At 36.3% G+C, this 13636-nt stretch overlaps 1 protein-coding gene across 1 annotated transcript in view; it reads right to left on the bottom strand.

The window, feature by feature from the left end:
* Positions 1 to 1080: 1080 nt before the first annotated feature.
* The window catches only part of LOC306886626 (connector enhancer of kinase suppressor of ras 1-like), a gene marked incomplete at its 3' end in the record, with an annotated part of 30036 nt that continues 17480 nt past the window's right edge, over positions 1081 to 13636 (bottom strand). Inside the window, exons 8-21 of the mRNA XM_079443902.1 lie at positions 12664 to 12732; positions 11843 to 11962; positions 10734 to 10822; positions 10023 to 10120; positions 8487 to 8611; positions 8151 to 8184; positions 7877 to 8052; positions 6696 to 6769; positions 6205 to 6276; positions 3863 to 3936; positions 3305 to 3378; positions 2560 to 2662; positions 2241 to 2419; positions 1081 to 1404 (exon numbers count right to left, since the gene is read on the bottom strand). Coding sequence (XP_079300028.1) covers positions 1081 to 1404; positions 2241 to 2419; positions 2560 to 2662; positions 3305 to 3378; positions 3863 to 3936; positions 6205 to 6276; positions 6696 to 6769; positions 7877 to 8052; positions 8151 to 8184; positions 8487 to 8611; positions 10023 to 10120; positions 10734 to 10822; positions 11843 to 11962; positions 12664 to 12732 — 1611 coding nt within the window. The remainder of the gene's footprint in view (positions 1405 to 2240; positions 2420 to 2559; positions 2663 to 3304; positions 3379 to 3862; positions 3937 to 6204; positions 6277 to 6695; positions 6770 to 7876; positions 8053 to 8150; positions 8185 to 8486; positions 8612 to 10022; positions 10121 to 10733; positions 10823 to 11842; positions 11963 to 12663; positions 12733 to 13636) is intronic.

Genomic DNA, 13636 nt, shown 5'->3' with positions numbered 1-13636 from the left:
AATTGTACACTTTGTATAAACATTCAAATCTCATGTTTCTATTTCTTCATTCTTTTTTTCATAACTCTGTTTACACCTTGTGTGTATAAACAAAAAGTTAACAATAACATAAAATAAATGATTATTACATTTTTGGGACTTTTTCCTTTCTCTACAGGAGCATTGAGATCAGTCATTTATCACTCACTGCTCTCTTTCTAGGGATGAGTTTGTCGGTGCAGGACAAAAATGTTTGACTTTATAACCAGTTTTTGTCTTGGATAAAAAAAAAAAAAAAAAAACACTATTTGGCTGGTGACATTTTAAAATAAAATAAAAAGAGAGTAAAGCTTCAGAAGCAATAATATATATATATATATATATATATATATAAAGCCATCTTATGCATGATTATGCACTGTTGGTATAAAAAAACACTAAAAGACTCAAAGGAACAGGTGACTGGAGTGTGAAACACCTCATGACCAAAACACATGGCGCCACTGTGTGGCAATTCGGGGGAAATAACCATTGCTGGGCATTTAATACAAACTATGCACAATGAGGTATATTTTTTTCCCTCAGGAAATATAGTTATAACTTGTTTTCAGGATCTACACAGCCATAAATTAAAATAAAAAGAATACATTCTTATAAAAGCAATACTTTCTTGTCTATCATGTCTGAACATACCAGAAGTATTCATAAAATATTTCTGACATATTTAGGGAAACCTTACACACATACCTGACGTAAAAACAAATGTGCATCATATTAATATAATTAATCTAAAATATATATATATTTTTCAATGACATACATCAGTATATAATCAACATCCTTTAGCAAGTGCCTAAAGTTAGATTTGTTCTTTTGCCAGCATCAGGCAGTTCATCATAAATTCAGTGATAGTTTTTAGTGACTGAACGGCAGAAGTATGAAGTAGTTTTGAAAAGCTCCACATGATAGATCTTACTTCTGGTAAAACAGTCAGTGCTCTGTCCCAGATGGCTGCAAGTCAGATCCAAATATTTATCCCAGTGTTGCACTTTCATTTCTTGTTTTGTTATGCTTTAACTGAGTACAGGAAGGAAACGGTTGTCATATGTAAAAATAGTTCTCTGTAGTTTGGTCTGTGCCTGTGGTATGTGTTTGCATCGGCACCTGTGCCTCTGTAGAAGTGGAGCCTTTGTCATCAGGTGTCTCTGCATCTACCAACTGTTCTCCATCACTCAGATTCAGTGTGCTTGCTTCGTCTTTGGCCTTGGACACTGTGTCTATGCTTGGCGAGTCTGTCTGTTTGTACTGTTTCTCAATGTCCTGCAGCAGCTCTTCATTTAACTTCTTCCACTGACGGAACTTCTGCGGTGAGAACTCCGAGTCCTCCAGGATCTTGTTAATCAGGTGAAGCTCTGCTTCCTTCGCCTAGAAAACACCAGCATCCAATGAGAAATGAAGAGATCGCTGTGTGCATGACCTACTCTACCTGGCTTCAATACACTACCAGTCAAAAGTTTTAATGTTTTTGATAGAGGTCTCTAATGTTCAGAAAGGCTGCATTTATTTGATCAAAACTACAGTAAAAACAGTAATATTCTGAAACTGTATTACAATTTAATCACATGATCCTTCAGAAATCATTCTAATATGCTGATTTGGTGCTCAATTATTAATAATGGTTCTTATTATTAACAATGTTGAAAACGTTTTTTTGGATTTTTTTTATTGGGATCATTCAGAACAGAATTTATTTTAAATAGAATTCTTTTGTAACATTTTAAATGTCTTTACTGTCATTTCTGAAAAATTTAATGTAGTCTTAATAATAATAAAAGCATTGGTTTATTTTCTTTTCTTTTCTTTCCAACTTACTTTCCCCAAAATGTGTATGGTAGACTGGCACAATTTCCACAGAAAGAATAAGAAGCACATCTATTTCAACATGAATAAAAATTATTTCTGAAGGATAATGCGACAATGAGATTTTAAAATATATTAAACTAGACAACAGTTCTTTTAAATTGTACTAATATTTCAAAATATTCTGGGTTTTACTGTATTTTTGATCAAATAGGTGCAGTCTTGGTGAGCATAAGAGACTTATTTTAAAAGCATTAACAATTAATGTTAATTTGCCCAAACTTTTGACTGGTACTATACTTTAAACTGTCCATCTATCATGATTGACATGAGTAGGAAATAATAATAATAATAATAATAGTTTATATCGAGTTGTAAGTGTGTGCAAATGCATGTCTTACCTTAAATGTGCTCTGGAGGGCACGGAGTGTGTGTATCTTCTCATTGATAACAGGGTTTTTGTTGCGTTTGATGAAGGATTTACGTAGCTGGTCGTGAGTCGTCGGCTGATTCTGACCAATCAGAGACACTCCTCCTTTCTTTAGGCTATGAAACATTTCATCCATCTCATCTACTTTTCCTGAGAGACATAGAGAGATTTTGCTTGTATAGTGAAAGCATTGTTTTTTATTAAAGAACTCATTTTAGCTTTGAAAGGGCTATAAGGATTTAAAGAGACAAGATATAAAGAGACTGATCAAATTTACAATGATCCTTTACCTGCAATTTTACTGCCCCCTGCTTGTGAAATGGTTATTGGCTCTGACATCCTGTTCTGCTTTCCCTTTGTTCGAGGAAGTGTGTTTGATTGTGTTTGAGTTTTCTATGACAAAATAAAGAAGAAACTATGTTAAACATTCTATGTTCTATAGGAAATGTACAGTCAATTTCCCCATTTGCAAGTTTGGATAATGTAAAAATGTATAATTCTGTTTATTGTAAAATTCTGTATTTATTGCAGATGATCCAAGCAGCTCTTTTCCACAAAATAAAGGTGAAGTGGCAATATTCTATACTACATTTGAAACGTTTTTTTTTTTATGTTTATTCAGCAAGGACCCATTAAATTGATCAAAAGGGACATTGAGGACATTTATATTGTCACATAGAAAAAGTATCACAGTTGTCACAAAAATATTAAACAGCACAGCTATTTACAACACTGATATTATTAAGAAATGTTTCTTGAGCACCAAATCAGCTTATTTAAGCGATTTCTGAAGGATCATGTGAAACTAAAGACTGGAGTAAGGGCTGCTGAAAATCCAGATTTGCCAACACAGAATTAAATGACAAATCTGGATTTTCAGCAGCCCTTACTCCAGTTACAATTATTTTAATTATAAAATTTAATATTTCACAAAATTATAGTTTTACTGTATTTTTGAATAAAACTAAAAATAATACAATCATACTGGTTTGGAATAACATGAGTGTTTGTGCATGTGTGTCTGCTTTCCCTCACTGTATTGACTTTCTTCCGATGAGAAAGTGGTGAACGTGACGATTCCTCCTCAGATTCAGTTTCACTGTAACATTCTGACAACAGAAACATTTTACATTGATAAAGTAGTACATAAACAGCATATTTACCATGAAAAATGCATTACCAGTAATACAGTAAAGAGGCGTAATAAATATATTTCTGTTGGAATCATAATCATATGAAACAAAACATACACTCATATGCTGACTGCTGATTTTCACACATGTCCGATGATTGACAAAAATGTAGTATTTTATCAATCAAAACTGATATTGTAGTGCAGATTTAATTTGGCATTGCATATTTTCACAGAATTTGGAGCCGTCACAGAACCGCTTTAACATGGCAATGTAAAGATGCCAGCTATTAATGTTTATCTGCTCTGGGTGTGTGTTCACGGTGTGTGTGTGTTCACTGCTGTGTGTGTGCACTTGGATGGGTTAAATGCAGAGCACGAATTCCTAGTATGGGTCACCATACTTGGCCACATGTCACTTCACTTAAAAATAACTGAATGTGAATGTGTTGTTCTCCTACCTTCTTCACTGTCTGGCTGACTTTTAACACATTTCTTATGTTTCTGAATGGCTGCGATTAAGCAATTAATCCATCTGTTGAGACAGAGAGAGAAAGAGAGGTCAGTGTTTTAGTATCCCATTTGCACTTCAGGTGATTTGTATTGTGTTGTATTAGGTGAAGGCCAGTAGGGGGCAGAGGTGACCTGTGAGAAATCCTGAATGTGTAAAACTATGGAATGTGTATGTGTGCTGTAGTACAGAGCAATAATAGGCAGGTAAATATGAGGTGGGAGTGTTTAAGAGGTTAAACGCTTTGGCGTTCACACAATCTCCAATGCCACAAACCGACTGACACTGTTGCTCTGTAAGTCTGACTCTGAGCGTCTGCTGACTCACTGCTTTACTGCAGCTCCTCAAGTGCTACTCAAGAGGTCAAAGCCATTAAGATTCATTCTAGAGTTCAGAGCTTTTCATAACGAGGCTAAGATTGACTAGTGCAAACTGGCAACAGAATATCTGGACAATTGTGCCTGAAAATAATGGACCTAAATGGCATGAAACTTTAGAAGAGTCACCTGATATTGGTCTAATATTATCGTTTGTCAAACGAGTAGGGGAATGATACATACTAGTTAACAGAACTGCCCAGGGTTCTCTCCTGAAATCATATCATCAGCTCTATTTTTAGAGGTAACAAGCACCTGAGTTCCACTGGTCATGGGACAAATCATGAAGTGTAAAAGAGAGCTCCAATTTGTAGTGCTATTACATAACATGCTCCACTCCAAATTACTGCAGAGGCACCATGCAGTGGCTGTTGAATTATCTGACCAAACACTAAAAAATTTTTTTCACAAAAATATGTTTTTAAATAACAAATAAAAAGCCTTTACAGCTTACAAGCCTTTACCAACCATTACAATAATGGTTCTCAACTAGTTGGCCAATCACACTAGAGGGGCTTCAGTAAGCTTCCAGGGAGCCCAAATAAGTCTTAAAATGATTTAAAGGTCTAGTTCACCCAGAAATTCTGTCATAATTACCCCCTGTTGTTCCAAACCCATAAGATCTTCCATGTGACATCAGTGGTTCAAACTAAATTTTATGAAGCAAGAATACTTTTTGTGTGCAAAGAAAACAAAAATAAGGACAACGCATTCTCGTGGCTTCATAAAATTACGGTTGAAACACTGATGTCACATGGACTATTTTAACTATGTCTACCTTACTACCATTCTGTGCCTTGAACATGTCAGTTGCGTTGCTGTCTATGCAGAGTCAGAAAGCTCTCAGATTTAATCAAAAATATCTTTGCTCTCTGACGATAAACAAAGGTCTTACGGGTTTGGAATGACATGAGGGTGTCTAATTAATGACAGAATTTAAATTTTTGGGTGAACTATCCCTATCAATTTAGGCCCGGTTTCAGACAGGGCTTAGCCTAAACCAGGATTAGGCCATAGTTCAATTAGGACATTTAAGTAATTTTTATAAACATGCCTTAGAAAAAAGCATTACTGGTGTGCATCTTAAAGCAGTACAAAGGCACTGACATGTTTTCAGATCAGTCAGTTCAAGTTTTGTTCAGTTGAAACAGCTCAAATTTACATTTTAGTCTAGGACTAGGCTTAAGCCTTGTCTGTGAAACCGGGGCTTTTAGTCATATTAACTTAATCTTGATTAAAATTAAAGGTGTACAATATTAAACAGACATCTTATTTTTGAATTTAGATATATTTTTTTTTTTTAATACTGTTTTGGACACAAGAGGGCTTTGGAGTCAAAAAGGTTGAGAACCACTGCATTAGAGGCAGCAAAAGAGAATGGCCAAAACATCCTCCTCTTCCTTTCACTCTGTTTTCATGAAAAATTCTACTATCCCACAGATATACCTGTATTTATTAACCATTTTTTAAAGGAGCTTTTTAAATAATTAGATGAAGCTGTTTGATTGCTACCAAAATATTTATTTTACAAATTTTATTCTCAGTAATTATTCAAAAGATAGTGTAAAAATAAACTCAGCTGTCAGTATATGCAATTTATTCTAAACTCTCCCACACAGTATTTACACTATTTGTGAAGTCAACCTGTCAATCGCTTATAGTTGGCTATGCAGATTAAACCTTTAAAAAAGTACCTTCACATCACACACTCCACCTTTAAAAGTACAATGTCACAGCATCTAACATATCTATTTAAATTTAAAGGTCAAAGCACAATCATTTGCACATCTAATCATTGTGACATTTCACTACTCAATGATTTTTACTAAATGTTTTCTAAGCTATGAAGTCATGAATGACTTTCGTTTGGATGCAGCGGTAGAGAAAATGCTTGTTTATATGTAGCCACACTCACTTGCTCATGTCGGTTACATTATCAGCAGCGAAGAAGAAATTCTGGAAGCGCTGGTGGCACATTTGAAATACACTAGGAGATAAAGAGAAAGAGAGAGAAAGAGATCAGTTTGATAATACTCATTAATCTTAGGACAGAGGCCTTAGCAGCTTAATGAAAACAAAAACGCATTTGTCATCATGGTGACAGGTTGTGCTGTTCAGTGTCTGTGGACTGCGGGGGAAGATCTGAAGAATGTGAAGTGTAATTCTGTTATTCGCACATCTCCGTCTAACTGCCCTCCTGCGTCTGATACTCTCACAGCCAACCACAAACACAGAGACCGAGGAGACCGACGACTTATGTTTCTTTATGACAGTGTGAACACAAACAATCACACTGAATGGGGTTTAATGTCTTTCAGTCAACAGATGTTCTTCCCTTCAAATTTGACTTAGCTGAAAATAATGAATGGGTAACCAAATCCAGCGTGTAGTGCAGGAGAAACTCACTACTTCCTCTTGTGTTCTCCTGCGCTCTCTATACTGTAGCTGCCAATCTTGATTAAGCCCTCCGCCTTCTCCTCCTGCACAAATATATGGGTTCAATAATTATTTTAAATTCATCTACTTGACCAGATGTTGTTAAGAGACAGAGATACACAGATATTATAATTCTGGCTGATAATGATAAGTTGATAATTACTCTCATGTTATGGACAAATGGCCGATATTAAAATTCAACACTATTTTGTCTCAGTGAGTTAAAGGAACAGTCCACCCCAAAATAAACATTCTGTCATCTTTTCTTTCACGAGTTCACACTTACATATAATTAGCTGGAGTATAGTAATGCGTAGTTGGCGTGCTGTTCTGGGGAAGGGCTCCAAGCTCGGGAATGGCCCGAACCCAGGGTACCCCCCCGTATAAGTGTTGTAAGAACTCAAGAGTGGAGAAGGGGTGGTGGAGGGATGCTGTTTAACCGTTAATGGATAGAGGTAAATCAGCTGTATTTATACCTGTGTGTTGATTAACTTGAGTGCGTTCCTCTTGTGTTAATTAGGCTAAGTATCTGATGTGCTCCTCCCGAACTTTGTTAATAAAACATCATATAATTCACTCACCATCATATTGTTCCAAACCTGTATGATTTTCTTTTTTCTGGGGAACATGAAATTTAATATTTGGAAGAGCGCTGGTAAACATACAGTTTTCCATTGACTTCCATTGTGTGGACAAAAAAACTATGGAATGGTTAGAATGGACATAATTTGAATTTTGGGGTGGACTATCCCTTTAAAAACAAAACTCTTGAAAATATTGAAAGTTAGTCATTTTAAATGCAAAAAGTAAATTTAGGCATCACAACATTATCATGCACAATATTAGGAATAAATATTCATTTTAAAATTAGTTAGAGATTATATTTTGCAGTTATTGTTTTTTAATATATTTCTTACAGAAAGAAAATTCTTAAAGATTAACTATAAGCACTAGATTATGAAAAAGGTCTTCTAAATGTAAAAATAGGAGAAAATAACACACAATTAAATTTCCAGTAAATAAATAAAAAAACGGTAATATCATCTGTTCAATATGTTACCAATACTTATGATACTTGTCATTTGTTACACTTTATAAACATGTATATTTGCATCTACTTTGTACCTCTTTGCAAGTAAACTTGTACTAACCTGCTGGCTGGTATACCAATACAGTGTAGGACCTTTCAGGACGAACCAAAATCTCTGCCATTTCTGAGTCATGAAGACATTTGCTTCTTTTCTCTTCTTCCATAGCCACCCGTCACAGTCTGGGCGGCCAAGTTCACGACAGGACACTCTCCTACGGCTCAGCGCTGTCCGTGTTCCTAAAGTGTTCATACGAGTCAGGGTAGTGTCATTATTTTTCAGTAGATGAAATAAGATGTCCTAGAAAAAGTAGTGAATGAACAAATCCATGCCTGACCTTTAGTAGAACTCTTTTTGTTCTCCTTTTCCTCCTGCGGTAAAAAGAAACGCATAATTACTTTGAGATCACAGGGTTTAAAGAAGACCTTCTGCTGATTTCATCAAATTTGCCACATTAGAAACACTTTATTGTGAGATGCCCCAACAGATGCTTCTCAATGACTCATGTCACACTCAATTTTATCATGCTCAAGGGCACAAGTGTGGCAAATCATTATACTATCTCTCCAAAACGGACCTTGCTTTTTGACTACGAAAAAGTGCAAAGTTTACTGAGTTGTACGTCATAAGAAATTATTGCTTATAAATGTAATAAAAATGTTTTTGTTCTTACTCTTAGTCCTGCCATGTCAGGACAGGAGCTAGTGCTGGCTCGGTTGAGCTCTGAGCTTTGTGGGGACGGACTCCTTTTTGCAGAAGAACCAATTTCCAAACTGTTTCGACTTGCACGCAGAGAATCTACAAAAGTGAAGACCGATTGAAACATTTTTAGAGAGCCTATAAGAAATCAGAGCTGTAAATGTCCATAAGCTAAACAACAAATCCATATGCTCAGCAACAAAGAATACTAAAAAAAACTATGGCCAATAAAAAGACTAGCTAACTTTTTAGACTTTAGCTGTAAAGCCATGTTGTTGACTAATGAACAATATTTCTTCTTTCTTCAGAACATTATTGGGAAAATATATACAGGTACATCTAAAAAAAATTGAATATTGTGAAAAAGTTAATTTTTTCTTATAACATTTCAAAAAGTGAAACTTTCATATATTTTTAGATTCATTACATGTAAAGTAAAACATTTCAAAAGTTTTTTTTTTTAATTTTGATGATTAGAGCTTACAGCTCATGAAAGTCAAAAATCAGTATCTCAAAATATTATAATATTTACATTTGAGTTTCATTAAACGACCATCCCTACAGTATAAATTCCGGGTATCTCTTGTTCTTTGAAACCACAATAATGGGGAAGACTGCTGACTTGGCAATTATCCAGAAGATGAACATTGACGCCCTCCACAAAGAGGGTAAGTCACAGAGGGTCATTACTGAAAGGTGTGGCTGTTTACAGAGTGCTGTATCAAAGCATATTGAATGCAAAGTTGACTGGAAGGAAGAATTTGGGTAGGAAAAGGTGCACAAGCAGCAGGGATGACCGCAAGCTTGAGAATACTGTCAAGCAAAGCTGATTCAAACACTTGCGAGAGCTTCACAAGGAGTGGACTGAAGCTGGAGTCAGTGCATCAAGAGTCTCCACGCTCAGACGTCTTCAGGAAAAGGGCTACCAAGCCACTTCTGAACCAGAGACAACGTCAGAAGCATCTTACCTGGGCTGTGGAGAAAAAGAACTGGACTGTTGCTCAGTGGTCCAAAGTCTTCTTTTCAGATGCAAGTAAATTTTGCATTTCATTTGGAAATCAAGGTCCCAGAGTCTGGAGGAAGAGTGGAGAGGCACAGAATCCATGTTGCTTGAAGTCCAGTGTGAAGTTTCCACAGTCAGTGATGATTTGGGCTGCCATGTCATCTGCTGGTGTTGGTCCACTGTGTTCCACACTGCCAAAGGTACCAAAAGCTGGTTCAATGACCATGGTGTTACTGTGCTTGATTGGCCAGCAAACTCGTCTGACCTAAACCCCATAGAGAATCTATGGGGCATTGTCAAGAGGAAGATGAGAGACACCAGACCCAACAATGCAGATGACCTGAAGGCCGCTATCAAAGCAACCTGAGCTTCCATTACACCTGAGCAGTGCCACAGGCTGATTTCCTCCATGACACGCCGCATTGATGCAGTAATTCATGCAAAAGGAGGCCCAACCAAGTATTGAGTGTCTTCGATATTTTCTGTTAAATCTGCTGAGACTCTTACCTGCCCCTGGCATTAAGGTGCTTGCCTGATGTTCATTAGAGCTTTGTTCACTAGAAAGCGCTGATTTCTCCCGTCTGAAATGATGTGTGCCCTCTGATCTGTGATACATAAACACACACATTTACACTGTATGAAAGCATATACTGCAAAACTAAAAAATAAATTGAAAAACACAGTCGGCAAAGTGGCCCTTTGCAGCGCAACATATACAGAAGCGGCTTTAATGCTATGAAAACTGACCCAAACATACACATACTAATAGTTCACATTCAAATCCAGTTCAACCATGCTATACACACACACACAGACCTGAGATAGCGGATCGCTCGCATGTCCTCACTGTAGCTCACAGAAAACAGTTATGAAACAAGAATTTAGTTTATGAAACACACAAGCAGAGAAATGGAGATTTTCACTTCTTACACGCAGTAAGTTTACTTTAAAAAAGTGAAATTATGGAAAGCACAGAAACACGGCTAAGCATTATGGTTTATCTCAGAAAGGCAGACAAAGCTATCCTATTACTGAATATCCTACCATATTGTAAAGCCTCTAACTACTATAATTTCTTCCCCTCAATGTTTTAACAACAAACATGAAATGAGCGAGAAATGCCGCTACAGAGCCTGAAAATCATACAAATTTAGCATCAGAAAAAGCAATATAGTGTTTATAGGAGCATCTGAGGATATTCAGCAGAGCCGAACTCACCTGAAAGACAGAGAGCGAACCGAAGCTGCCACCCTGCCCAAAAGAGAATGTCTGTTTTTCTCTTCGTCTTCTTCCTCTTCCTCCTCTTTCTGAAAGTAAGGAATTGATGAGATTGAAGAGATGCTTGGAAAAACCCAATGTCACCGCAGAGAGTGACTCATGTGGCAAGTGTGTTTTTTTGTGGCAACACATTTTAGGTGTGTGAAAATGAGTTTATGTTCACATTTTCATGTCTTGTGAATGATCGTGGTAAGTTTGTGGCATGTTTAAGTAGCTTTATGTGTCTTTTTCCAGTAAGACTGTGTGCTAGTGCCAGTGTTTGGGTTTATTAAGAAATGCTTTGGGCTAGTACCCAATGCAACATTAAAAACTTTAATAATATATTAATGATACTAAAGCAGCACGGGATGTGCTCGACAGCTCAAAAATGAGTGTTTGTCACATCCCCGTGGATCAGTCCCTCAGGGTCACCAACAGACCCAATCATTTTAAAAGCCACATGACTGCTACATCACACACTGTCCTACTGAGTGTTTGCAGTCACAGGAGACTGGAGGGAAGGAAGTCGCTGTTGTCATGACGATGCTCTTAATGCACAACAAGTTCAAATGAAAATTAGATTGTCTCTTTCGTTTGAAAATGTTTATATTAGTGTGCATGTCTGAGTCTGTTTGTGTGAGAGAATATGTAATCATTTCAGTGTCACAAAGAGGAAATGTGTGCGTTGCTTATCGAACAAGCACAACCACATGTGGCGTGTGAACATGTGACGTCAATAAATCTGTTGCAAAGCAACCGCTAAAAGAACCAACACTGAAAAACGCTTGCAGCACCTCATATGAGACTCATGTGTTCATTTCAATCTGGTTATTAACACTGTCGAAACACTTTGGCTTTGTTCAATCAGGCGGACAGCAAAAATCGTATTTTTTAATCAGACTGCAATACAAAAAAAACACCACGAGAAAGTTTTTACAGAACAGATTCAAGGCACGTCTACATTTCGTTAGAAATCTGATATTTTTTGTAATTATTACTACATGAATGTATATGCTCACTCTTTCATCAAAGGGGTGATTAAGAATAAGAAAAGGATGAGCCTCTAGTACCTCAGACTTGGCTCGGCTCTCTTTGCGTTTCAGGAACCCTGGAAGCCTCCTCAAAACCAGAGTGACTCCATTTGGATTTTCCTCCAGTTTTTGAACAAGGTTTGCCCGGCTCCAGCCAACCTGAAATAGGATGTATCGTTTACATTGCATGAAATAAATGTATATTTGCATCCAAAATAGTGTTTATTTTGCACCTAATGCTTGCTGCTACTCCTATCTTCAGATCATTGCACACTGAGTCTAATAATAAATAATAACGAATAAATACGGCCTCATGTTGTGTCAATCATGTTTGCACACTGCCTCCGAAACCTTCGTCTGTCAAAAAAAAATCAGATCAGGTTCGATTTTCTGAGTTTTCGCATCAATAGCATGCATTTTGATAGGAGAGGATGAGGAATATGAAAAAAACGGAAAAACGCATGCGAAAATTTCGGACTCAGTGTACAATGGCCTTTAGAGTTATAAAACTTTCATAAAACTGCTAGATTTAAAAAAATAATAATAATTTCATTTAAAATGCCTTTTTAATCTCTTTCTCTTTATCTGAAATAACTATTGTTTTTCTTCTGTGCCTATCAGTAATTATAGGACACTGGGCCACAAACTATTGATGATCTAAATTAGCGGACAAAAGACATCTGCTCAAATCCAGTGAGATTTAAATCAAAAGGACGGAAGAGTCTTACTGTGCCAATCCGGGGTTCAGCCCCTCCCATTAGAACCCTGGGTAATTTCCTTCCTTACAGCAGTCTTAATAACACCAGTATATCACTATTAGTACAGTTAAACATCATTAGCATTGAGCTGTTTTCACTTACCACTATCTGTCCGTTGACCTGAATGACTTCATCTCCTGCTAAAATCTTCTCACAGATCTCTGTAGGAGACTGTAAGACAGGATTTATGGTCATGTACAACACAGTGTTCTAAGACACACTAGTGAGTATAAGAGCACCAAAAACACTTCTACCAAAAATTCCAAAGGAAAGATTGCAATGGGAGGAAGCAGCATAAGCAGAAACCTCATGCCCATTCAAACTGGCATATGCCCCTTTTTAAACCAAGTGGATTTTGAATGCAACATCAACATCTTTAAGATTGGATGATTATTATACACTACCATTCAAAACTTCAGGGTCAGAAATATTTAAAAATAATAAAATAATACTTTATTCTGCAAAGATATATTATATTGGTCAAAAGTAAAGACTGACAGTAAAGACTATTATAATATTACAAAATATTTCCAAGTAAAGTAAATGTGGTTCTTTTGAATGAAAGAATCCTTCCACAAAAATATTATGCAGTAAAACCGGTTTCAACATTGAGAATGTTGCATTGATATTAAAGTAATAAACGTTTCTTGAGCACCAAATCAGTATTATAATGATTTCTGAAGGATCATGTGACACTGAAGACTGGAAAGTTCACATTAATAAATTGCATTTTACAATATATTAACAAAGAAAACAGTTATTTTAAATTGTAATATCATTTAAAAATATTAATGTTTTTTTCTGTATTTTTGAACAAATAATTGCAGCTCTGGTGAGTATAAGACACCCCCCCCCCCCAAACTTTTGAATGGTAACATATGTTCAAATATTTTTGTTTTTGTGTGCATTAGTGTTTGTGTGTGTGTGTGTGTTTGACTAAATGTGGGTCTTTTATTAAACTTTTTTTAGATGAATCTAAAGGATATGACATCACAACTCCCTCTTCCCCTATTTCTGACCTTAAAGAAAGCAGTTTACGTGGAAGCATCATTTTATCTCATTCTCACGAGTCATA

This window comes from Barbus barbus, assembly GCF_936440315.1.
Source record: "Barbus barbus genome assembly, chromosome: 20".
NCBI classification, from domain to species: Eukaryota; Metazoa; Chordata; class Actinopteri; order Cypriniformes; family Cyprinidae; genus Barbus; species Barbus barbus.
Note: the sequence above shows the minus strand (reverse complement) of the source record. Positions and strands in the feature narration are given on the sequence as shown.